Here is a 27,514-nt window from a genome sequence, read left to right on the forward strand (position 1 = left end):
TCACTACAGACCCTCCAGGGGTCACCGAATCACTGTGGAAGACCCCTGTATTTGAAACAACTCTATTCATACTGTTACCACAAGATGGCGGAGAATCCTAAATTGTCCTTGAGAATTTCTCTGAACAAAAATGAAAAACTCTTTTGTTTAGATAGTTTCACGTTTATTCCACCAAATTGGCTTTATGAAATAAAAAATCCTGTTGTTCTTGGGTATGTGAAAGTTCAATCTGAGCCTTCTAATCTTCCTCAGAAGATTATTTTTTCTGTCTCGTCTTGTGTCTGTCGAGAAGTATCTCATATGCCTCCTGGATCTGAATAAACATCTGTTGTGCCTCTTCTTGCTTCATGGGGTTGTGATCCGGATGCCACACTTTAGCCAGTTCTCTGTAGCTACGAGTGACCTCTTCCAGAGAAGCTTCTTCTGGCAATGATAGTATCTGATTGTAAGAAAACATTATAATGACAAAAACATCATTAATTACCTTGTGATTATATGTAAAACACTACAAAGTGAAAAGTATAAATGTTAGATTCCCTGTTGACCACTTAAAACTGTACTGAACTCACCTTCAGCGCCTCCCTTTCTTTTTTACTATACTCATTAAGAATTATTTCTAGCATCTTCCTCCAGCTTTCCTCGTAGAACCCCCCTCCTGTCAGGATGCATAACAGACGATATGGCAACAGCAGAAAATACTCCAGAAGCCCTTTGAGCCATGGAAGGAACCAGAAGAAATCAAGCAGGGCCGCTATACAGTCCGATATGTAGTACAATGTGGCTGTGGTGTTGTGGAAAACACAGTATCCCAGCGGAGCGGAGAAAGCCAGCACACCTAAACTTAGACGATACAGGCGAGGCCCTTGGGAAGATTGACACAAAACAGGTTAATTAAACACATTTATTGCACATGATGTAAGACCAGATTGACACATATTTCCCAAAAGTGGTGACCAAAGGGGATATTTGTTTTTAATGACCCAGAAGTTAAACCATCAAAATATGTGAATATATATGGGAGAAAAACAAAAAACACTAAACTTGGTAGCTGTATAGTTTGCCTTTTTTGGAAAATAATTTTGTCAGAGAAATGACTTGATAATTATTTTGCAAAAAAAAAGGGTTTTATTACAGTTATATAATAATAATAATCAGTTATTCATATTTTGTTGGTTCCCTTTTGTTTTTGCATGTGTTAATAACTACGCAATATGCTTACAAAATCTTTAAAAATATATATATATAATATTTGAATAAAGGGTGAAGATGTCAATTTTCCTAGGTTGGACATCACTTTTGGCCACTATATGGCTAACATTATATGGTTTAATTTCTTAACATCAGTTAAATACATTAGTTAAAATGAACTGACAATGAACAATAATTCTACAGCATTTATTAATATTAGCTAATGTTAATCTCAACATTTACTAATACATTTTTTAGATCAAAAATATGTTCATTGTATATGTTAACATTAGTTAATGCACAAACTCACATGCATATAATTTTCTTTATTAAGTAACATTTAAGTCGCCATGAAAGGGAAGTTGCCATAGTCTTTTCTTCCCTGCTGTGACGTATATCCAGGTGAAATGGCTTCTCGAACAAGAAAAAATGTAGGGCGGGACTTCGGTCAGTCGTTGCAAAGGGTCAGACTCAGGAAGTTATTTTGATTAAAGATTACAAGGGCATTTTAAAGAAAATGATGTGCACAGATAAATCATTTATAATAATTATAGTGCAATATTCCATAAAAGGTTTGCAAGATTTTCTAAATTTGATTTCATGGTGACTTTAACAAATGTTAATGTTAGTTAATGCATTAACTATAACAAATGAGACCTTATTGTATATAAAGTGTTACCAAAATGTACATAGTGCATCTCACCCAGTGGCTCTGGCCTCAGAGGTTTGAACATGCTGTGCTGCGCAGCGGTGACACTGGCAGCTATGCTAATGGGCAGAGGTGAGAGATTGCTGCCGTAGAAGATGGAAGACGTGATGATGCACGTAATAAAGGTCTTTTGAAGGTCAGAGGTCTGCTGGCCCACAGAGGACACCAGATGCACACCTGCACCTATGCTCAATGGCAGCACTAGGAAGTAGAAGAAGCTAAGAGAACTGAGGCTTATTAAAGCCACAGAGCCAAAGTAAATACCTACACAAATTTGACCGGCAAATCGAATCAGGCCTACTGGTGGTGGCGGAGTGGCACGTGGATGTCTAATACTACGTGGATGTCTCTCTGCTTCATGGTTGGCCTCGCTCACATACGATGGGATCCGGAAGAACTCCCTTGCCCAGCCGATGCCAAAACCACCGAAGGTCAGTATCCAAAGAAGGGCATGGCTGTCTCTGCCCAGGTAAATGTGATGAAGGCCAAGTGGGCCACCCATGGCCCACAAGGCATATGTGATCAGGAGCTTTTTAGCCATGAGGTCATTCTAGCTGCACACAGGAACTTGAAAAAGAAGTAATTTTCAACATGTTAGGGAAAATGTTTCACTGAAAAATATGATTTTTTTGATGGTTGTTCAACTTAATTTCATTGTTCAATCCACTTAAATATATGTTTATTTAATCAATTTGTGTTGGGGATACATGAACTGAATTTACTGAAACTAGTACTCATAATGCTTTGTATATGGCTGGATCAGGAGAGTAAATGTTTATGAATTAGTTTAAGGTGGCTACATTAATTAATATAATGAGTGTTTCTTCACTCAGTGAGCAATAACTGTACAACAGATCTTAGTCAGCACCATACTTAATTTTTGACAGGAAAGAAAATGAGGCTGTGAGAGATAGAATACAGTGCATTCAATGGATTGTACAGTTGTTTAACAATAATCCTATTGTTCAGCTGTCGAAACAACTTTCTGAAAAAAACTTTCAGTAGACAAAAACTCCATTAAACAAGTTTAGAAGTTGTGAGAATTATATGATCTAGGACCTTTACGCAGTGCATGCCATTGTAAAGACGGAAAGTCTATCCCTCACAGCCTCGTTTTCATCAGCGTTAAATTCAATATGGCGTCTAACATGACTAAGGTCTATGGCAAAGACTATGGCCAGTAACTTTTAAATGTACAGCATGAATGTCATTTCCATACTCTAAAGGACAGACTTGAATAAATCAAATCTATAACTAGGCTAGTTGATTAAGTGCAACTAAAAATGCATGTTTAAAATTAGGATAAATTGTAAACACTTGCCTTAAAAAACTGAGTAAAATCAAAAGGCCATTTTTTTCCAGTGTATTAAAGCAGATTATAACATGATTATGAAAAGTGCTTTATGATAAATTAGGGGCAAGCATGTCATGTGGATCTTATACAGTTTTTAAAGGAATAGTTCACCCAAAAATGAAAATTCTGTTTGCTCCTCATTCAAAGCTTTTATGTAAGACTTGGAATATAGCATATAAATCGTAATTACTTATTTTATAATTGCTTTTTTGGTGCTTTTTTCTTTTTGGAACTTGACATTCCTTGGTCTGCGTTTATTTCCACTGAATGAGAAGAGCAGATATAACTTCTCCTTTGGTATTCCAGAAAAGAAATTAAGTCCACAGGTTTGGAATTCATGACAGTTAGTAAATAATGACAGAATTGTTATTTTGGGGGTGAATTATGGTTTTGATAATCTCTCTTGTCTCTCTCTCATATCACCAATATCCCTGGCTTTCAAGTTATAAAATCAAACATGTCACTGTTCTCTTACCTGCGGGACTGAGAGATCAAGCTTCATTCATACATCAAATAGTTTTAGACGACTCCTACAACAAGGTCAGCATTAAAAATGTAAGAATGCATGCAATATATCACAGCTTTGAAGTTAACTTAAAATTTAAATCATTCACTTTCTGAAAATAATGTAACCTATGGACTTCCGTGTTTGCGCTTGTATGGACTTTGGTTTGATGATGACACGGGTCATAAAGAGTAAACTTTGATATACCATATCTGTGGACACAAATAAGACACAGAACATTAGACATTTGCTAAAATGCATTGAACTAAACTGTTTTTGCAAGAGTAACCCTTACATGCTGTGCTGCTCAGACTGTAACCTTAAACACATTTCTGTTAATATACACTACTGTTCAAAAGGGCCAGTATGAATCATTGTAAATAAATGCTGTTAAACATTAAACAGTACACATTGGTACATTTGGATTATTGTTGTTTCCATCTTTGTTGGTTTAAATAGAGAACAATAGAGAAACAGCCATGTTGCTATTAATGTAGCAATCCCCCCTCCCTCCTTTTGTACCCCCCCCCCGTTATTAATAAAAAAAAATAATTATGTGAAATATTCCATCATTAGGACATAAAGGCCTGGTTTCACAGACAGAGAGGGTTTAGATTAAGCTAGGATTAGGCCTTAGTTAATTTAGGACATTTAAGATTTTCAAAATGTGTCTTAAAACATTACTGGTGTGCATATCGAGACAAAACAAAAGCACTGATATATTTTAATATAGGCTATGTCAGTGCAAGTTCCTTTCAGTTAAAACAGCTCAAACTTTTAAATATGCTACTTTGATATATTAATCATTTGCGCTCATATCTTTTTTTTTTCGAACTTTTTTTATTATTATTATTAGAAACAGCATGTGCGCTCATATTTTTAATACATAAATATATTTTTACAATTTCATATGTTCTATTAGGACTACATCATCCTCAAACGAAACTATTACATGTTTATAACGTTGTATTATTTTATATAATACATGCAAATGTTCACCATTGATCAAGTTTCATTAGTGTTAAATCCGCCTCTTCCTCCTCCCACAGCCCAGCCTCTCCAGTAGATGGAGTTTGAGGAGAGATTGGAAGATTCATTTTGAGGAGCATCTGTGAACACGCTGACTCGATGAGTTCAGTTGCTTGTTTGCTGGTGAATAATCATTTAAGAAGCTTCTATCCACCTCAATGAAGTAAAACAGGAGTAGTTCGCTAACTTAGTGACTTCAGAAGGAGTAACTGCAATATGTTCAGAGGTGGAAAGCGTTCGTTCGAAACTTGAGACAAGTTTCCACGTAAGCTATTATCTTCTCGGAGACTCAAATGCGTTGCAAATTATAACCCAGCAAGCGCCAAGACATGGTTTCAAAGCATGGAAACAGAAGACGTGACGGTTAGAGAGCAACTATTCCACGACCGAGTCCGAGAAACCATTGTGAGTTTCCCTCTCTTTGCTGCTTTTGTTTACATAGTACCGTTTGCAGTGTTACAATCTGACCGTGCCCTTGTGTTTGTCCTAATGGTATTCAATAATAATTGATTGATTTGATGATTGTGTGACGTTATACCGTGAACTGTGCACGAGTAGCCTACTTTATGTTCTTTCATAAAATATTGATTGATTTCACTGTGATTAGACAGTTTGGAGTGTGCAAGTGTTATCTTTGCTCATTATTTATAAGACATTTAATTATTAAGTAGAGTAACGTGTACCCAAACAGACTCTGAGGCAGTATTTTTCTTACTTAAGTGCGAATGACCTGATGCAGCTGCTCGTTGTGAAATTGAACACTCTTTAAATGGCACTAGATGAGCCTTCTCCGCTTTGTGAGATCCGGAGCTCATTTTGGAGGACAACAGCTGAGTTTTTGGCACCCTCGTGTATGAAAATGTCTTTGTCAACACCTATTAAAGAACAACTATAACTGAACTTCAGACCTCAAGGACCTTACAGCAAGACACTGGGGGATAACCTTTACTCCTTCATAATGATGTATCTTACTCAGCATTTTAAGCAAACAGTTTGGTTAGTGCATAATATTTTTAAACGACTCATCTTTCAGATTATGTAATTCACTAGCTGCAAAAACTAACCTCTTAAAACTATGGCAGTAGCAGTTTTAACATTAAGTGACATGGCATCTGACGCACAGAAGCCAATGGCACATGTCACTATGCGCATTGGCACATCCGGTGGCATATCCGGTCTTCATTGGCACGTGCCAGTGGATAGTGGCTTGTGTCACTGACATTATTGGCATGTGCCACTGACATCGCGACACACTGACACTGACATGACACCTGACTGACACCGAGTCGCGGAACATGCCACCGTGTTGCGACACCTCCAGTAGTGACTGACAGATTAATCGAACACCTATAGCCTACTGACGTAATTGTGCCACAAAATCCTAAATAAATAGCCTAATTTTGTGATATTTAAAATATCAATTAAACGAATTAAAGTAGGCTACATTAATGTTTTTTCAAACGTGTTATTTATGTCACGTCTGTATTTGATTGGTATGTGTCACTGAATGTTTTGTAATACCAGTGCTACTTTATGTTGTTTATCTCGCAAAGTCACAAACTGGCCATTCTAGGAAAGACACGAAATAAATCTATCATGGGTCACTACGAATAACGCATGAACAGTCGCGTCCGTTACTGTAAACCTTTATTTTTGCGTGATGCTGCACAGACGCACGCCAGTAGGTGTCAGTATAAGTGAGTGTAACACTGGCCAGCGCAAGATTCTTATCTGTGGCTTAAATATTTCAAAATAATTGTATCGAATTATGTATGTTGTAGGCTACACATTAACTTAGCGATGTTATAAATCATATTTTTTGACAGCATAAAGCAAATTGTTATGCAAGTGGCATATGACGCAATCCATTGGCACATCTCACGTTTTAGTGACACATGTCAATATCCACTGGTACATGTGTCACTAAAACTGACATCTCTTTATGTTGTGCCACCTCCAGTAGTGACACCTGCAGCTGTCTGCCGTAGTATAATGTAGATTATGTACCATATGCACATCGTTAATTTGTAGAACAAAAATGTATTTTATTTATTGAATAATTACATAAAATTATTTTTTAAATATTAAAGGTACCGAGGAAGGTCCTGCGCGACCGAACGTTTGTTGCACTGAGGACTTTTTTGCACTTGTACAAATAAAGAATATTGCTAGTAGCTCGGTATACTCCTTTTCAGATACATAGCCTAACAAACATATGATTTTTAATAATTAATTTGTTTACACTTTTTGGAAGGACTTGAAATATTTAAGCCACAGATAAGAATCTTGCGCTGGCCAGTGTTACATAGTTACACTCACTTATACTGACACCTACTGGCGTGCGTCTGTGCAGCATCACGCAAAAATAAAGGTTTACAGTAACGGACGCGACTGTTCATGCGTTATTCGTAGTGACCCATGATAGATTTATTTCGTGTCTTTCCTAGAATGGCCAGTTTGTGACTTTGCGAGATAAACAACATAAAGTTGCACTGGTATTACAAAACATTCAGTGACACATACCAATCAAATACAGACGTGACATAAATAACACGTTTGAAAAAACATTAATGTAGCCTACTTTAATTCGTTTAATTGATATTTTAAATATCACAAAATTAGGCTATTTATTTAGGATTTTGTGGCACAATTACGTCAGTAGGCTATAGGTGTTCGATTAATCTGTCAGTCACTACTGGAGGTGTCGCAACACGGTGGCATGTTCCGCGACTCGGTGTCAGTCAGGTGTCATGTCAGTGTCAGTGTGTCGCGATGTCAGTGGCACATGCCAATAATGTCAGTGACACAAGCCACTATCCACTGGCACGTGCCAATGAAGACCGGATGTGCCACCGGATGTGCCAATGCGCATAGTGACATGTGCCATTGGCTTCTGTGCGTCAGATGCCATGTCACTTAATGTTAATACCGCCTCTCAACTATGGGTTAAATCCAGTGTTCACCAGGACAACGTAACATCGGTTTAGAATTAGTTCTGGAGTTCTTTGTTTTTCTACACAAACAAGCTGCTCTTTAAAGTCTGTTTTCAGACATTTTAAGGGCATTCACTTTTATTCATACACGCTTCTGTTCTGCTTTGTGATGCAAAGCTTCTGTAATCCTCCTAAAAAATGTGAAATAGCTCTCTTAGTGAAATGCACAGATGGATCATCACACTAGATCATGTAAATTGTTTTTACTATTGTCCTGCAGGCCTTGGGCACCACCAAGCTCATGCTGTCATGGGTTATTGATCCCTTGGTCACTGATGCTTATCTGGGATTTATAATTTAAATCAGTGATTTAACTTGTGGGTTTTGACCCAAAAATGCATCTCCGATCTGTTCTGATAGGATCACGGATTACAGGGAAAATCAATGTTAAATGTAAAATTGCAAATACTAAAATGCAACTAATCTCAGTTGTTTGTTGTTAGGGTAGCAACATATCAATTCAACTTTAGAAATGGGTGGAGAAAATGCTTCACATATCTTTTGTTGTTGACGTCAAAGATTGTGCGTAAAGTCACTCAGTAATATGACTAATACCAATAGAATATTTGACTCTGTGTTTCCTCACTTTATGCTGAAAAATCACTTCTGCATTTTTAAAAAAATGTATATATTTTTTTATATGTATACATTTTTGACAATTTTCTTCCTCATTACTTTTCCATGCTATATGGGCCATTCTACAGAATTGGTGCAAACTGCTGTCCCTCATCCAAAAAACACATTTGAAAAGCATTTAATTATTAAAATCTTAGATGTTTACTAAGATCCTTCAATTATCTATTGAAACCCACAATAATATTTAAGATATCAGTAAGCTTTATATATATAAAATCATAATTTATGGGCTACTTTCAATTAGGAGGTGGCTGTCCCAAACCCTAACCCCTAAATTTCAACTTGTGAAAATGATATTGAAAAATTTTTTGCAAATTTTTCCATTCTTGTTTAAAAAAAAATATTTTTGTTTTTTAAAAAAAAATGAAGTTAAAAAAAATATTTATTTTATATTTTATTTTTAAATCATGAAACTTTATCAAAAAAAACATGTCCCGCATTTTCATGTCACTACCAAAACAGTGAATGTTGTAGTCCATTGGCTGAGACTGATTTTAACCACACTCCTACATTTTTGATCAGGAAATATTCCTGTGTCCCTCTCTCTCATGTGCTATATGGTGAGTAGATTGATCCCATCATTTTGAGGTAAATGTGTTCTAAAGTCTAAAAATCTGTGTGTAACTTTAAGGAATGTCACTACCAAACTCATTTTTTCTGCTATTGAGAATTTTTTTTTGGATGTTATTCCATAAAATTTAGTTGTTATATGTGTTCAACTGTTCTGACCAGTGATTGCTAACCATGTGCTGATTAGCATCTTCGAGCTAGGCTCAAAAGTATCTAAAATTGTCACTACCAAAACAGTCACAACCGAAACATTTTCTTGAAGTTTCGGTTGTGACATTGTTTTGGTAGTGACAAAAGGGAACACATAATCCTTTATTTGGAGGAATAAACTACATTTTAGTACAGTTATGCAAATAATTACTACTGTAGTATGTTTTAGTAGTGTTTTAGTATGCAATATTCTGTTAAAATTATGTAATGTAATGAGGTTACAATTACTTAAGGTTGCAGTCCATGATACTAGCTTAGGTGTAAGGTTGTTGTCAGTAATGTTAATTTATATGATTAACTTGACAGGGAGAATGACATAAAACACCAACATGCCTAAAAAAAATAGAAAAACTACAACAGAGAGACAGAGAGAATACAAACAAAGGTTGAGGGAAGACCCAGTGAAGTACGAGGAATACTTAAGGAAAGAAAGAGAAAGAAATAAGAAACGAAGGGAAGAAGGAAAGTTGAAGAGTATCAGTGAATTACCTGACAGGGAGCAAAGAGATGTCAGAAAAGCATGGAGGAAAAGACACAGGATGATGGTGAAAAGACAAAAAGAGGTGGAGACATTTTGCAGGGCTTCCACACCACCTAGCACTTCCAGTGAGGGTGATCAGACACCAGTACACACACACACACACACACACACACACACACACACACACACAGTTCAGTGGTTCTGGAGATTTATCTGAATGAGGAAAATTATTCTGAAATTAATGTTTTATGTACACACACACACACACACACACACACACACACACACACACACACACACACACACACACACACACACACACACACACACACACACACAGTTCAGTGGTTCTGGAGATTTATCTGAATGACTCATAAACAAAATGTTGAAAATGTGCAAATAAAACAAAGTGGTTCTGAGTCTACATTGTAAGTTGTTGTTTTTTTGGGAAGAAAAATCTAGGAGCATACCTCTTCTCACTTGCACCTCAAGACCCAAAGTATAGAATAGCTCTAGGTGTTCTTATAAGATATTTACTGTCAGATTTGTGTCTGCTATGTACTGACTGCATATGTGCATCATAGTTATTTATTTATATTAACATAAAATGTGGACAGTCTGATTCAGCCATGGCAAACTAATTATTGTGGTCACTACCAAAACATTACTGTCACTACCAAAAATGTGCAGTCACTACCGTAACATGGGATGTTTTGTCAAAAATAAAGTATATTGAATTATCAACTAAGATGTTATGATAGTGTTTGGTTCAATGCATATTCAAACTAATGAATCCTTAACTTTGAAATCAGTACGATAAACTTTATGCCTTCTACAAAGAAAGATTGGGTTCAAAATACAACAAATCTCATAAATCACACTTAAAATATTATTAAAATTATAATCTTTATTGATTTCACCAGTAAAAATATTTTTTAAAAATAGAAAAAATATATATTTATAAGGTAGATGTAAACAAAATCTTAATAGGTCATTATAAGCCTTCTTAATAAATTATTTAATATTGTGTTTCGGTAGTGACAAATTTGGGGAGAAGGAAAATATTCCAGCATTTTCTGAAAATACAATATGAGAATTAACTGCACAATTACTAGAAAAGCGTACCTTGGATATTATACAATTTGCATACATGCAAAATTTGTGGGAAAAAACAAAAAAATTTCAAGATGTTTCCAACTCTGACTTTGCACCAATTCTGTAGAATGGCCCATATAGTTCATTGTTCAAGTTCTTTTTCTTGCTTTTGTTTGAAAATCAGTTTATGTCCTGTGTTGGGTCACCTTTTGATGCCCAATCAAAAATCTGAATTTTGAAGTGAAACTAGTTTGAGGAGAACAACTGATTTAAATAATATTTGTGTATTTTAAAGACTTTCTTATGCTCATCAAGACTGCATTTATTTGATCAAAAATAGAGCAACATTAAACCGTAATATTTATCGATAACCGATATTTATATAAAGTATCATTCGAATTTAAAATGACAGTTTATTTTAAAATGCATTAAAATATACATTATGTATTCCCGTGATGGCAAAGCTGAATTTCCAGCATCGTTACTATCTGTAGTTTCACATGATCCTTCAGAAATCATTTTAATATGCTGATTTGATGCTCAAGAAACATTTCCTGTTATTATCATTGTTGAAAACAGTTTTCAACTTTATATTTTTGTGGAAACTGTGATACTTTTTAAAGGATTATTTCGATATTTCCGGATATTTATTTTCACTAATATCAAACAATTGTTACCACAAGTTGTTACCACCTAAATAAAATTAATTTAATTTAAATTAGAAGCTAAATCAAACTAAGAATGCACTTGGATGATTTAATATGTTAGATGATAACTTTTTTGAAGGTGGATTCTTGGGTGGAAGTCAGAAGTATTGAATTCCCACTTGTAAAGCAACACAGAAATTATGACAATGTCGCAGTTTTGTACTTGGTTGATCTTCAAGAGAGCCAGTGTGTTAGAGGGAGTAGCTGATTTGGAACGGCTCCCACTATTTAGATGTGCAAGGAATGCAGTGTGCGTGTAATAGACTTTATTAAGGTGCGTATCTGAACATGCCGCTTGGCCTTCAACAATAGAGGGCTTTGTATTTACGTCTGCAGAGGTTAATAGAATTTATTAAGAAGATATCTTCTTTATGATTGGACTTTTGGAATTATTATTTATTCCTCATGAAAACAAACTTGAGTCTTGAAATTTCTAAATGTTCTACTATAATTCTATCTAGTAATGAGTTTAGTATCTCTGAATACACTGTAGTATTATGTTATGATATATTGTGCATTTATATAGAACTGATTTTGTGTTTGACACTGTGAAAATAAATTTTAGGGGCCAACTAACATTTTTAAAAAGCATAAAGTTTCTGACACTAGTCTAAGTATTCGCCTCCTTAACGGCCCGGTTAAAATCAAGTTGTTAGTGTTTTTGTCCTATATGTCTTTTGCCAACCTATCCCAGCACACCATGAGTGTTGTTTTCTCATTGTGTCAGTTCACGGTCGCTCTATAGCTGACTGTTTTGTTAAATAGGCTTTCACTTCAAGGAATAACTTGGGCTTCGTTCCAGGTCTTGTATTGTGAGCCGAGGATTACCCAGAGCAGCTGAATGAGCCCTAAGATTCAAAATGTTTGAGCTCGGACGTTTAACCAGCACTGCCAAATCGGTCAGCAAATACACTGGTTGCTGGTTGATACTACGATTACACTCACATTTTACGGCCAGTCTCAATACCATTGACCCAAATTGATGAAGAGCTTTGAAAACATGCCCACCATTGCCTGCATATTAGTTAAGGCAAAGTTTCTTTGTTTAATGACCCACGACAGACAGGGTATTACAGGGACTTATTGTCAAATGTTGTCATTATCCACCCTTGTGGTTGTTTGAAAGGATTTAAAGGGGATAGTGCACCAAACAATGAAATTTCTGTAGTCATTTACCCGCCCTGATGACGTTCCACACCTGTGTGAAGTTTTTTTTTCTTCTTTTGTGGAACACAAAAGATATTTTCATGAACTCTTTTTTTTTTCAGTTGAGGCCAGTGTTGGTTTGGGCCCCATTGACTTCAATTGTGATGAAAAAAAAAAAAACCTGAAGTATTTTTCAAAATGTCTTTGACTTGTAATACATTGAGACCAGACATGTATTCTCATATTAAACTGTGTTAAGCAATCTTTTGTTTAAATTTTTAACATATTCTGTAGTTTTGTTTGGCTGTTTCAACTCTGGTTCAGTGCATGCTGTCTTCGTCAAAGGAGACAAACTATTCAAATGCTGAGCACAGATGAGTGAGAACACCTTTCAAAGCTCCAGAGATATTTATCCCACAGATCCATTGTTTTCCCCGCTGTTGGCACTTTGAAGACAAAATCCCAGCTTCCTGCCCCCTCCCTTATCCCTCTTCCTCTTGCTGTCATTCTTCTCTTTTATGGGACATACAGTGTTTCAGAATGTTTTTTTTTAGTTCACTTATAAGTGTAGTTATAATCATCATGTTTTATGTTTCACTTCTCAAACAAATTGCATACACATGAGGATCTTATATCTGAAATTAGGTTAGAGGTTAATCATGGAATTAGAAGGTTATTGTCATGTGGACAGATCCCACTGCAGCTCTCCTGTAGGATGAGAATGGGAACTTGAGACATACATTGACTTTTTTTCTACTGTTTTTCTCTTGCATCTCTGCTGTATGTTCTCTTCTGGTCAAATGTTGAGAGTTGTTATACTGCAGCACTGCGATTTTATTTATTATTATTATTATTATTATTATAAAGGCCTATTTTAAGTTCTGTCATGAAACTATGGCTATATATGTATGACAGTAATATACAATATAAATGACCAACTATTTATAAATAAATAGCTATATAGATAATGATGTAGCACAGTAATATACAATATAAATATGTCCAACTATTAAGTTCTTGTGATAAATCTCTACATTTTACCAAATCTTTACTGTAATCACTGATTTAATCCCAGTTGTAACTGCATGTTTTAAATCTTCATTTGCATTTGAGCTGTAATCTTCATCCTCCATCTGGTGCTGTTACCCTTATTTTTAATCTGTATTGTGGGTGTTCATTAATTAAGAATTCAGATTCCTCAGAAAGGGGACAGCTGGCTTTAAAAAAGAAAAAAAAAAGGGGACACTTTTCCTATTGATTCACTTACTATTGCTTTTACATTCTAGGACACATAATGCAGTTTGTTTATCAGTGCTTTCTTCACATTATCTTTATCAATAATACGAAATCTACACTTATAACATCTTTGACTGGTCTAGTCCCGTCACCGAACTGTGTGTTATCATTAAGAACCAAATGTCCTTGATTAGGAGTTCTTATGTCACAGAGCTATAAAGACAATTCTAGACTGCGCACAGCAGCGTGTATCAGTGATAATGGGGCTGTGTTGGAATCTCTCTCATGACCTCTGCTCCATTACATGCACTCGGTCTAACGTGTTCTTGATAACGTAAATTGGCAGGAAACACATCTAAGCAGCGCGTTTGCATTGCACGTCTTGTAGCTGCCTGTTCACGACTATATTGCTCATATTAACTGCATGACTCATACTGCAGATGCCTGTGAGAATGTATGTAATTTCTGATACTCTGTAAAGTGGCATTTACACCCAATATTCTAAGAAAGATTGCGATTATTCCATCGTGGAACATAAAAGGAAACGTTTTGAAGAATGTTCACACTGCTCTCTTCCATAAACTCTCAGAAAAAAATTGTACAAAAGCTGTCACTGGGACACGTGTACTTTTTAGGTTCTGACATACAATTTAAGCACTAATATGTACACTTTTGGTACAAATATGTTACTTTGAGCTACTAATTTGCACTCTTTAGGTTCTGCCCTAGTGACAGCTTTTGTACCTTTTTTCCTGAGAGTGTATACTGACATTGGGTGCAGGCCAAGGGTGGGGATCTTAGTTCCTAAAAGGAAAAAAAAAAGACTGGAAAAGCTAGCTTTATGTGAGCTTACAAGAAGAAAATACAATTTTCATTTAGAATAAAATGTGCTTGAAAACAAGCACTTCAGTTACAGTTGTAATCAAAATTATTCAACCCCATTGCAAATCAGGTTTATTTGCAAAATGTGCAGACTTTCAGCTGTTTGCAATGAACAAATCAAACAAAAGTAATTGAAATAGCTCGACACAACAAATGTTTCAAGTGGTTTCCCCAAATTCAACTGAAAATGACATTTTTAATGACTTCTGCAGTCTCAAAATTATTCAAGCCCCTGAATAGAATCCCTCACAACAGCACAAATCTGCAAAACAGGTGCAGTCTCAAGCACACCTGATGCAACTAATCAAGGGCTTCATTAGTTTCTCCAGGTGTGCTTAAACTAGAACACATGAAATATCTGAACTGGCTAGGCTTGTTGAGTGTCACGTTTGACTGCATGTTAGAAATATGGCAAAGTCAAAAGAATGGTCCAAAAAGTTAAGAGAAGATATCATCCCCCTTCACAAACAAGGAACCGTATACAAAAAGTATACGAAAGTATCAGGTAAAGAAGTAAAGAAGTATCAGGAAATCCCAAGAATACCTCAAATTCCACCAAGGCTTGGTTGCAGAAGAAGTCCTGGAAGATTCTACAGTGGCCATCAGTCACCCCATAGAAAATCTCTGGTGGGATTTGAAGAAAGCAGTTGCAGCACACAAACCCAAGAATATTACTGAACTGGAGGCCATTGCTCATGAAGAATGGGCGAAGATTCCTCAGAAACGCTGCCAGAAGCTGGTGTCTGATTATACATCTCATTTGCAGCAGGTCATAACAGCAAAGGGTGTTCTACTGAATACTAAAGATGCTTGCCATGAAGGGGTTGATCTGAAAGCTTCAGATCTTTCTTTTTTTTTCTGATGTGAAATGTTCAGACTTCTTGAAAGACGAGCTTCAGTGCATTTGTAAATGTTTCAAATTTCATGTTTTCGAATTGCACTGATTTTCTTCTTTTTTTCTGCTTTAGATTTGCGTGCTGCTTTTCATTTGCCTGTACATCTTGTCACACTTCATTCTCACTCACTTCAAGAAGAATGCTGAGTTTGTCGCCGGTAAGTTAAATTTGACACCAGGACCCTCAGCACTTGTTTGGTTTAATGTATTACAGTCCTTTAAAGCACACCTGTGATTCACTGCAGCTGCTCTGTGAGCTGAACAACATTTCTACACACACTGACTATTTGTTGGTCAGCACGACCTGACATGATCATTCTCCTGCATTTTCCAAAAATGCTTACCTAATCATTTTCACATAGTGAACCATTACTGTATTTCCTCTGTTATTTGATAAATAGTTTTGGTGTTCTTTAGCTATAAAAATGAAATCTTCTTCAAAAGAGAAGAGTCAAAGTTTCTGATTGCTGTTGACAGCAGTAATGTAACGTTGAGGGAGGGCAGCAGTGTGGATGAGGAATGTTCCCGTGAGATAAACATAGCCCCCCCTGCCCGAGCACTGCTTGAGGCTTCATAGGAGAACTCTACCTCATGTTTTGGTGTAGTTCCCTTTAATTGAACTCTCTGCTCTCTCCTGGTTCGGCTAAACCTGTTCTCAGTGGAAAATCTGAGGGATTGTTTTCTCATGCCTTTTTTAGACTGTTGAAGAATTGTTAGGAGCCGTGAACACAGGATGCATTCTTGTTGTTCAAAAACAGGTACAGCAGAACAGAATGCAGGGGTCTTGAAATATTTTTAATGAAATACATTTTGTAATATTTAGAAATTTATTGGCTTTTTACATTGGTCCATTTATTGATCTATGACAGCTAGGTACAGTGGAACAGAATTCAGGGGTCTCAAACATTGTTTGCATTCATATATATATATATATATATTTTATATACCTTTTATAATCGTCTCCTATCAGTGGAGAGGAAAGTGTAAGGAGAGATTAGTGAAATCATTTCGAATTTGAACCTGGGTTCCTGTGAGCACAGCTGCTCCTGTGTCAGTGCAACCTTTAGAAATGTCCATTCTACCACATGCTTACATGTTCTTTCTTTCCTCTGCACTATTTTTACATTTTTGATCATGTCCTGTGTTAGACACTCTTGGGGAACATTGTGTACATTGTGTAGCCAGACTGCTTGATGGTTGAAGAATTGTTTTACAATTTGTTAAATTATACAAGTTAATAATTATATAGGTCAGAGTAGACTCTGGAATGGAAAGTGTAAGGAGAGACAGGAGAATTGGTTCTGTCTTGAATCTGGGTCCCCGTGAGCACAGCAGCTCCTGTGTCATGGCAGCCTGTTAAAACATTCGGCTAGCACGTTTACATGATCAATAGTGCAGAGGAACATAAGAACATGTCTTGTGTTAGACACGGGGAACATTGTGTACTTCCAGCCAAACCATTATCGGTATGATACATATTCTAATTTAGGAACACAAACAGAATCACTGCACAAGATTTGTTGCTCAATTTTTGTGTATTTTTAACACCTCTATAACTCAGTCCATTTCATAGACTAAACGTGCACCAGTCGTGGAGGGCTAAAGCTGTTTCTTCAGTTGCATATTGGTTGTTTTGAAGTATATGTGCAGAAAACCTGTTCTGCATTAGGTTTGGGGCTCTCCCAGGAAATGTCACACATATCTACCCTGGAGCTCTGTCACACTGGGCATGTTTTGCTCTTGTCGCAGGAGAATGTTTGAGGTTTATTTTTCATTCTCTCTGCCTCCTCATGTTCTCAATCAGTCCCTATTATTGGGACACATTCCTCTTTAAATGGATATTGTTTTCCTGCACATGCAATAAAGAATGATCAAACAAAGAAGGCTTCCCAAAATGTTTCAAATACATTTTTGAGTTGTTTCCTTCATGGAATAGCTTCATAATAAATCTGGGTCCTTCTGGGATCTTATTTTGTTCAATTTAGTTTCAAGGTTGAACTATCTGCAGTGGGATAGTGTTGTGGACAGAAACTTATTTCCTTTTTTTGCCCACAGATGACATTGAGGATGCCACTGTCAACAAAATTGCGTAAGTAATCAGTATTTAAAGAAGCACAAAAAAAGGGGGAATAAATGGGATAGTTCACCCAAAAATGAAAATTCTGTCATCATTTACTTAGCCTCAAGTTGTTCCAAACATGTATGAATTTCTTTCTTCAGCTGAACACAAAGAAGTTATTTTGAAGAATGTTAGAAACCAAACAGTTAATGGACCCCATTGACTTCCATAGTATTTTTTATTTCCGTCAAAATACCTTCTTTTGTGTTCAGCCGAAGAAAGAAATTCATACGGATTTGGAACAACTTGAGGGTGAGTAAAATCATTTTTGGGTGAACTATCCCTGTAAGTAAAGTATCAACGTTACATGGAAATTTAATTTCTTATTGTGGCCCGCACTACTGTTGGATAATGCGGAAATGTATTAAGCCATTATTTCAGCAAGCTCAAATTCAGTCTGGCTCCCATTTTTAACATCCAATAAATTCCAAATGCATAAAATCAGCTCTCACCTTATAATTGTATATCTCATTACACTCAGAAATGTCACATTATGGCAGTAAAATGGTGCATTGCACAGTAATTCACTCTGACTTTAAGTAAAGGACACTCTGCTGGTTAGTATTTTGTTTTTTTATTAGTTTGCCCTGAATGATTGTAAGTGAACAAATTGCCCTTTGGTCTCCAGAGTGGCGTTTAACATCCACCTCCCTTCACAGCTGGCACTATGTCAAAGTAAATGGCTGCAAAAACATTTCCTCGCCCTTTGATTGTTTTTCTCACTCCGCAGGCTGTGGCTGTGTACATTCACACTCTCGGTGGCCGTGTGTGCAGTGTTGCTTCTGCCCATCTCTATCCTGTCCAATGAAGTTCTGCTCACATTCCCACACAGCTACTACATGCAGTGGCTCAATGGCTCGCTCATCCATGGTAAAAACACACGCACTAATGAAAAACTACATTTGCTTTGTACATTTGGATTCTGTGTCTACCATATCGGTTTACAAAGAGTCAATAGAGTTATCAATATAATAAATTACAACTTCATTAGGTTCTCAAGCAGTATTTTGTCACCCAATCTGAACTGAAATGGTAATGTTTTGATTCCCACAAGGACTTAGTCTGGAAACACAAACTAATAAGTTTTACAGGTCTGTGTTAGCACGTGATGGGCATGGTAGCGAGTCTGCCAAGAGTATGAGATGTTCTGGCTGTAAATCCAAGGCCACAATTTAGTTGAAAATCCAGATTTATTGAATTTGCTGGCATTTGGTGAAATGCTGTTCAATAGTGCACGTGTAACACCAGATCTCATAAGCTGCACATGGTTGCCCCCAAGTGGTCTGTAAGTGTACTGTATTCTTTGTATTAACCTGGTACTTCTTTTGAAGCACAAAATATTATATATACATGGTTAAATATTGTTGATGTGTACTACTGTTTAGAAGGTAATTTATTCCTGTGATGGCAAAGCTGAATTTTCAGCATTATTACTGCAGTCTTCAGTGTCACATGATCCTTCAAATATCAGTCTAATATGCTGATTAGTTGCTCAAGAAACATTTTTATTATTAGCACTGGTGAAAACATTTGTCCTGATTCATATTTTTGTGTGTTAAGACAAATGTTATCATGCAAGTTTGGGATTTTTGCTGTTTAATATGGGAAGAGTACAAAATCATCTTTCATTTAATCACTCATTCTCCTTCTGTCTCTGTTTCAGGCTTGTGGAACCTAGTCTTCTTATTTTCAAACCTCTCTCTGGTCTTCCTAATGCCATTCGCCTACTTCTTTACTGAATCAGAAGGATTTGCTGGGTCCAAAAAGGTAAAATGATGGAATTAGTTTAACAGTAAACACATCTCTATAGCATCTGAATTCAGATCTGTATTTGTTCAGTTGTTGTGTGTTTTCCTCTTAAAGGGCATTATGGCACGGGTGTATGAGACTGCAGTGATGCTGCTGCTCCTCAGTCTGTTGGTGCTGGGCATTGTGTGGGTGGCATCAGCTCTTCTCCATCACAACACCGCCCGTGAGAGTCTTTACGGTAAGGGCAGCAATGCAACATTAGAGACTGTGCTGCACTTGTTCAGTATCTTTGATTGAATGGATCACATCACAGTTTTTAATGCCAGCTAGACTACCAATGTCCTCTTAATTGTATAATAGCAAGATAAAGGTTTTGTAATATTCTGCTCTTTTTCTTGTGCTTTTCAGACCTGTGGGAATATTACCTGCCCTATCTCTATTCTGGAATCTCACTTTTTGGAGTTCTGCTGCTTTTGTGTAAGTGTATATGCATTTTTATAAAAAAAAATTGTATCATTTGATGATTAACATGTAGTTTGGTATTTCATTGCTTTTGACTTGTCATATATAGATTTGTTGCTTGTTTTGTCTTGTAACAGTGTGCACACCCTTGGGACTTTCACGTATGTTTAGTGTCACTGGGAGCTTATTGGTCAAACCTCGGGTAGGTGGACAAGATAACTGTTTTTATATATATATATGTATATGTATGTGTATGTGTATATGTATATACATACACACATAAAGATTATATATAAAGAATAGCATTTATTTGATACTGTAATATTTTGTAACATTAAATGTCTTTACTGTCACTGTAAACTAATTTAATGCATCCTTGCTAAATAAAAGGATTAATCTTAAAAAAAAATTATAGTGCATATATTTAAAGAGAAATTAGAAGTGTGAAGTTAAGAGTGTTCTCTCTTAGAGTTAAGAGTTAAGAGTGTTTTTTTTTTTTTTTTTTTTTTTTTAGTTGTTGGAGAACTTGGAAGAAACAATGAACTGCACAGTTTTTGAAGAGGCCTCTCTGTCCAGGAAGTTGAAAAGTGAGTGTCAGGATGTGAGAGAAAAACTGGCTGCTGTTAAGGAAGTGGGCCCACCTTATAAAGATTTCTCTTTCTTTCTCTTTTTCTTTTTATTGTCCAAAGCAGTTTTTTCTGGCATTATGAACCAGGATTTACATTGCCAAAACATGGTTTCCTCAACGTATAAATTCTCTCTCTATCTCTCTATCTATCTCTCTATCTCTCTATCTGTCTGATGTTTTAGGTAACACCTCCTGTTGGATCAGTGCAAACGTAGAGGCCATCAACAAGGAATTTTTGAGTGTGAAGTCCAAACGTATTGCTCTAGGTACGAACACACTTGTCAAACTGTTAAATACATTGATAATTGAACTATCATGAATTGCTTTTCATCCTTCTTTCTTTAATTTAGAGATGAGGAAGAGAGTATCTCCATGGCAACGCAACCTGGGATACCCAGTGGCCATGCTGCTACTTTTAGCTTTGACTGTAAGTAAACCTTATGGAATTCAGAATACTTATACTGGCTACGATTAAATCATTGTGCTAAAACAAAATGTATGGTGTTTCTCAGGCGGTGTGTGTGCTGATGGTCTGTTTCCATGTGCTGGAACTGCTCTTTGATGATTCTGCTATGCCTAGAGGGATGGAGGTGAGATACATGACAATGGGATTCATATATGGACCTGTAAATGCAATTCATGGAAAAATAAATTCAAGGAAAATTTCATGTCCTTCTAAAACCATATTCTGCTATTTTTTTTTTCCTTTCATAAAACACAAAAGAAGTACTAAAAATGTCCCAAAGCATCATAAAAGAAGTGCAGCAATCATTAATGATCATAATCTCACAATGGTTGGTTTTCTCTGTTGCAGGACCCTCACTTGGGGCTTGCCTCGTTCTCAATGTTCGGTTCTCTGGGAGCTGTAGTGCAGGTGGTCATCATCCTGTATCTCATGGTCTCCTCTGTCGTCGGCTTCTACAGCTCTCCACTCTTCACCGGTTTGCTGCCACGTGCACAGGACACTACCCTCACACAGGTACACAGGAACACAGAGATCTGCTATACTCGTCATGAAACAACAGTAGAAATAGTGCTGAATATCACGCATTCAGATGCTGTGGCTCTTTATAGTTAAATTGAATTGTTTATCTCTCCACAGATTATTGGGAACTGTGTTTCTCTTTTAATACTCAGTTCAGCCCTGCCTGTTTTCTCCCGCACATTGGGTAAGTATTTTAAAATTATTAGTCATTATTTAATGTTTTTATATGTAAAATGTTATTTAATAGCAGCATTATTTTGAGGTATGTTGTAGGCCAAGACACAATTTGCAATTTTTTTCAGTGCTGATTTTAGAGAAAAATCTGCTAAATTATTATGAATGAATTTAAAGCAACACCAAAGATTCTTTTGTACCTTAAAATAATGTTTCCAAAATCGTTTCAGTGGTTCATCAACTCGTAACAGGGTGAATGGCACTTCTGCATTCGCTTTGCGACCCTCTATCGGCTATAACCACACTATGCAAGTTTGGCAGATCGGGTAGCAGATCTGTAGTTCGAACGAGACATAAGAAACTACAAATCTGACTTGCTTTACGGCAAGCGTTACAATAGCCGATAGGTGGAGCCTATATAAAAAATAGCCGTTTCTGATGTCGCAATACATCATACTTTCATAAAATCATGCAACATACTCTACCTTGTCTGTGGACATCATTATTCCAAAGCCGGTGCTGGATAAACAAATAGCGTGCGTGTGATGGTAGGCTAAATTATTTATGACAGTGGTAATGGACAGTTCCGCTTCCAACCTGTAGGGGGACCGAAGAGGAAAAGTGCTTTGGTGTTGCTTTAAACTGTTAAATGTAGCTGAGTGTACTACACAATTATTGGTGGTTCAAAGCATATTCATATTAGTGAAAATGTTTAATAAAAGGACTCTTAAGGGCCATGTGTCAAACTTAATGAATAACAAGAGTTTAATTTGTAATCTTTTGTCTGTCCACAAGACGGCAGAAGTTGGCAATAATTCAGCAAGATGTGTCCATTGTGTATTACAATTTGAATTAATACTTACTATAATACTAATAATTTTCATCTTTTTCATGTAACTACATGTAGGAATTACAAGGTTTGATCTGCTTGGAGACTTTGGACGTTTTAACTGGCTCGGCAGTTTCCACATTGTTTTCCTGTACAATATGCTTTTTGCTGGACTCACATCCGCCTGCCTCATCAACACAGTCACATGGGCCTTGCAACGAGAACTCATCCGTGCCTTTGGTTAGTCTTTTATATTTTTACTTGTCTATTTATTTTTAGTTTTGGGGAAGATCCCTATGATAATTATTTATTTATTTATTTATTATTTATTTACCACTTATTTTGATGATGCTTTTATTCTTTTTAAATATTCTGTGGAAAATACAGTACCAGTCAAATGTTTGGACACACATTCTCCAGTGGTTTTTCTTTATTTTTATTATTTTGAACATGTACATTAATACTGAAGACATCCAAACTATGAATGAACACGTATGGAATTATGTAGTTATCAAAAAAGTGTTAAACAACCCAGAATATGTTTTATATTTTAGGCCAAAGTAGCTACATTTAGCTTTGATGGCAGCTTGGCACACTCATAGCATTCTCTCATCAGATTCACGAGGTAGTCACCTGGAATGGTTTTTAATTCACAGATGTGCCTTGTCTAGAGTTATTTTGTGACATTCCTTCTTAATGTGATTTAGACCATCAGTTGTCTTGTGCAGAGGAAAAGTGGGTACCGAGTCAATAGCCCTATTAGTGTTACTACAACTACTGAACAAATCTATATTATGGCAAGAAACACTCAGTTAAGTAAAGAAAAAAGACAGTCCATCATTATTTTAAGAAATCAAGTCAGTCAGTCAGTCAGAAAATCATCAGTATCAGTATATGTATATACAGTATGTATATCATATATAACGCAATGATGAAACTGGCTCTCATGAGGAACATCCCAGGAAAGGACCCAAGAGCTACCTCTACTGCAGAGAATAAGTTTCTAAGAATTACCAGCCAATTTACAGCACCTCAGATTACAGCCCACATAAATGCTTCTCAGAGTTGAAGTGGCAGACATATTTCAACATCCACTGTTCAGAGGAGACTGTGTGAGTCAGGCCTTCATGCTCGATTTACGGCAAAGAAACAATTACTTTAGAAGAACAACAAGCAGAAGTGACTTGCTTGGGCCAAGAAACACTGATTTTTATAATGACTGGATTGCTCATTGCATTCTAAACTGCCAGCAGGCGGTGAAGCCACCAGAAGTGTTCGAGCGGCCATCTTGCTATTCCCTACCGACAGAGTGCATCATTAACTTACAGCCAAAACATCGACCAAAAATCACCTGATTTGCAGCGTATCAATCGCACATGAATAGTTTTTAAGATGTATGTATGTACATTAATGGATACTTCAACTGTTATCTTTAATGTTTACGGGCAGGATAAACGATATATAGTAATCATTAAGATGGGTGTGTCTACGGCACACTGCCGACACATAGATCTAAATGTACGTTTATCAAAATAGTCTATGTACATAATTATGCAGGAAATATTAACCATGAACATATATATATATATATATATATATATATATATATATATATATATATATATATATATATATATATATATATATATATATATATATATATATATATATATATATATATATATATATATATATAAAAATCTGGGATTAGATGATTTCCTGTTAATTTAATAGAATGTAAGTGAATACTAGGGGAATACCAATATGGCGGCGTGGTGGCTTCACTTTTAACATCATGAGCAATCCAGTTCTCAATATAGATCAGTGGCCAAGAAACACAAAGAATGGACATTAGATTAGTCTAAATGAGACTGGAGATTTATGGTTCTAACTGCCGTGTCTTTGTTAGAAGTAGAGAGGGTAAACGGATGGTTCCAGAATGTGATGCCCACTGTGAAGCATGGAGGAGGGGGTGTGATTGTGTGGGGATGCTTTGCTGGTGACACTGTTGGTGACTTAACCAGCATGGCTACCACAGCATTTTGCCGCGGCATGCCATCCCATCTGGTTTGCACTTAGTGGGCCATCATTTGTTTTCCAACAGGACAATGATCCCAAACACACCTCTAGTTTATGTAAGAGCTATTTGTCCAAGAAGGTGTGTGATGGAGTGCTGCATCAGATGACCTGGCATCCATAATTACCTGATCTAAATCCAATTGAGATGGTTTGGGATGAGTTGGACCAGAGAGTGAAGGAAAAGCAGCCAACAAGTACTTAACACCTCTGGGAACTCCTTCAAGATTGTTGGAAAACCATTCCAGGTGAGGCTGAGAATGCCAAGAGTGTGCAAAGCTGTCATCAAAGCAAAAGGTGGCTACTTTGAAGAATCAAAAATATAAAACACATTCTGGGTTATTTAACAAGTTTTTGTTGACTACATAATTACATAATTGTTCTGTCATAATTTCAATGTCTTCAGTGTTAATATAGAATTTTGAAAACAATAAAAATAAAGAAAAACCATTGAATAAGAGTGACTCATGACTGGTTCTGTATGTATGGTATGTATGTATGTAAACTTCTTTTTTGTACAACACTATAATACATTATAACTCTTTAGGATTTGGACTTTTAATGCCTTTTATTTCCAACATCACACCACATATGTTGTCGATAGACCTTAACTTGTATTGACCTTTTTTAACGGTTAATTCTAATATTTATCTCAAGGAAAATGTGCAAGGAGAAAGATTTGTGCTTGTACACATTGTATCTTGAAAGGACAAGGGGTGTGCACTATGCTGCCATTTGCCAGTGTTTGTAGTTAGTCTTTGGGTGAGGTGTTCCTCACACAGGCCATGTTTCTCTATGGGTAGGTCTCTTTCCTCAGATAGAAAAAGCACAATTCTCTCAGGAAAGTGAGAGGGGACAGAAGGGGTGAAGCAGGGTTCCTTAGGGACATCAGGGCGTCAAACTCCTTCTGGAAGACACACACCCATCGCCCTCCACCCAACACAAACAACAGTGCTGAATGTGAACACACACACTCTCATAGACCATCTTCAGATAGCATTTCTTTTTCGTTACTCCCCCTACTGGCTTTTGTTCTTTGATTGATTTGCTTTTAACCCAAACATCGCCCGCCAAAGTTACCTTTTCTGGTCGTTAGAGCAGGTTTAGCGCTCTAATGTTGTTTACTCTCCTGTTTCCTTTCTCAAGGTCTCCACAGACTGCCTCAGACTGTGTCTCGTTCAACCATCCCCCTCAAACTCCTCCTGGCCAATGGGCTCTCAAAGATTCATTGAAGAGCGATCAGCTTTTTCATTCATTCATATTGAAGCCCATTACCTTCTGGAGATGGTTCTGGATCGCATTCTGTGGCTTTCTCCTATTGGACCAGAGCTATTTTGCGTCCATGATAGGTCAATGGTCACCAAACCTGTTTACAAAGGTTGCCTGAACGATGTATATCGACTGATGGAATTTCCGGAGTGGGTTTCTGCAACTGCAGTTTTTATGCGTTGTTTACTTCAGTAATATATTTATACATATAACTGCATTTAAAAGGGATGTCAAATCACTGGACGCCTTGAACTAACGCCTTATGAAAAATGAACAATGGCTTTGGAGGACTTTGACATGCATCCAGAAGAGCTATTTCAGAGGATGACATCACAGCCATGACCACGTTTCCTTTTCCTGGTGGTGGAATGAGAGTGTTGAGTTCTGTCCTGGTGGGCCCCCCACGCTTTCCCCTTGTATATCACTATTTTTAGTGTCATCCAATGAATCCAATCTCTGTTGTACTGTGGGTCCTTATAGGAGGAAGTTCATTATGATGGGGTTTGTCTGCTTCGAACTAAAGTGAAGAACCTGAGAAAAGTGATGAAAGTGGAACAAGTGATACTGATCTTGGAGATCATGTGTTGAGAAAACATGGAGGGATTCTAGTTTGAAAAAGACACTTTTTGGAGAGTTTAGGTTTTAAAATGTATGTTAAAGTCAGACTATGGTTGCCATTGATTTCAAGCTTTAGGCCAAGAATACTGTGAATGTTTGGGATTTTGTTCCTGTTTTTGTTATTTCATATGTGAAACTTTAATGTGCAATATAATATTCTGAAATGTTAACACAAAATTATGCAAATGTAACTTTACTGCCTTCCGGAAACTTGTGCAGATGACCAAAAGAAGATGTTTGCTTTGATTAACACCCAAATTGGGCAATAAGGTCACATTTTGGTTAGTTCATGCATTTTGGGTTGAATTGTGTGGCGGGACAATCAACGTACATGGCCGTTTCCTGTTTCATGGACACTACGAGAATGTGATTGATAAATGTGGACTTTTTGATTCGATAATCACTAGTTTTATAAAGTGCAGTATTTATGATGTACACATTTTATTTGCTGATAAAGATGTTGTTTATTCTGTTGTATGATTGATTGATTTAGGGATTTGTTTCTGTATCAGCATCATTTTAAACCAATTTCATTTCATGTCAAACATTTTATTTGTCCCCAGGGGGCAATTTACGAGGTCACATAATGTACCATAACAACACAACATAATATACATAGGAAGCATCATACATGTCTTAATGTCCTTCAACCTGTGGCCAGTAGAGGACAGTGTACCACAAATCCATTATAACAAAATGTATAACATGATAGTTGCATAAATCTGATTTTTTTAATATAGCAACATGACTGTAAATTATATTCTAAGTCAATTATGGATGCAAATCATTGCTTAATGGATAGTCCACTCAAAAATAATAATCTTTTATTCATTATTCATGTGCTAAACCTGTATGCTTTCTTTCTTCTCTGGAACACAAAAGAAGATATTTTAAAGAATTATTGAGGTTCAAAATGTTTGACCCCATTGATGTTCAGTGTATGGCCAAAAATGTACTGAGATATTTTTC

At 36.5% G+C, this 27,514-nt stretch overlaps 2 protein-coding genes across 3 annotated transcripts; one reads left to right on the top strand and one right to left on the bottom strand.

Annotated features, from left to right (window-relative positions):
* Positions 1–149: 149 nt before the first annotated feature.
* On the bottom strand, positions 150–3,870 carry dnajc22 (DnaJ (Hsp40) homolog, subfamily C, member 22). The gene is made up of 4 exons (XM_081386979.1): positions 3,727–3,870; positions 1,892–2,464; positions 570–862; positions 150–439 (listed from the first exon to the last, which is right to left on the bottom strand). Exons 2-4 carry the CDS (start codon positions 2,436–2,438, stop codon positions 257–259), a joined length of 1,023 nt encoding a protein of 340 aa, XP_081243105.1. The 5' UTR covers positions 2,439–2,464; positions 3,727–3,870; the 3' UTR covers positions 150–256.
* Positions 3,871–4,817: 947 nt separating this feature from the next.
* lmbr1l (limb development membrane protein 1-like) lies at positions 4,818–27,020 on the top strand. Of its 2 annotated transcripts, none has more exons than XM_081386974.1 (16): positions 4,818–5,190; positions 15,710–15,794; positions 17,692–17,725; positions 18,486–18,625; positions 19,419–19,522; positions 19,619–19,742; positions 19,913–19,981; positions 20,104–20,168; positions 20,481–20,553; positions 20,777–20,860; positions 20,945–21,021; positions 21,107–21,184; positions 21,409–21,573; positions 21,697–21,763; positions 22,661–22,822; positions 25,805–27,020. In XM_081386974.1, exons 1-16 carry the CDS (start codon positions 5,128–5,130, stop codon positions 25,888–25,890), a joined length of 1,476 nt encoding a protein of 491 aa, XP_081243100.1. In that variant the 5' UTR covers positions 4,818–5,127; the 3' UTR covers positions 25,891–27,020. The 2 variants fall into 2 exon arrangements, with proteins under 2 accessions (XP_081243100.1, XP_081243101.1); XM_081386975.1 differs by lacking the exon at positions 25,805–27,020 and adding an exon at positions 24,687–24,827 and having other exon boundaries at positions 4,991–5,190.
* Positions 27,021–27,514: the final 494 nt, after the last annotated feature.

The sequence above is a fragment of the Scardinius erythrophthalmus genome (genome assembly GCF_964197995.2).
Source record: "Scardinius erythrophthalmus genome assembly, chromosome: 15".
NCBI lineage: Eukaryota > Metazoa > Chordata > Actinopteri > Cypriniformes > Leuciscidae > Scardinius > Scardinius erythrophthalmus.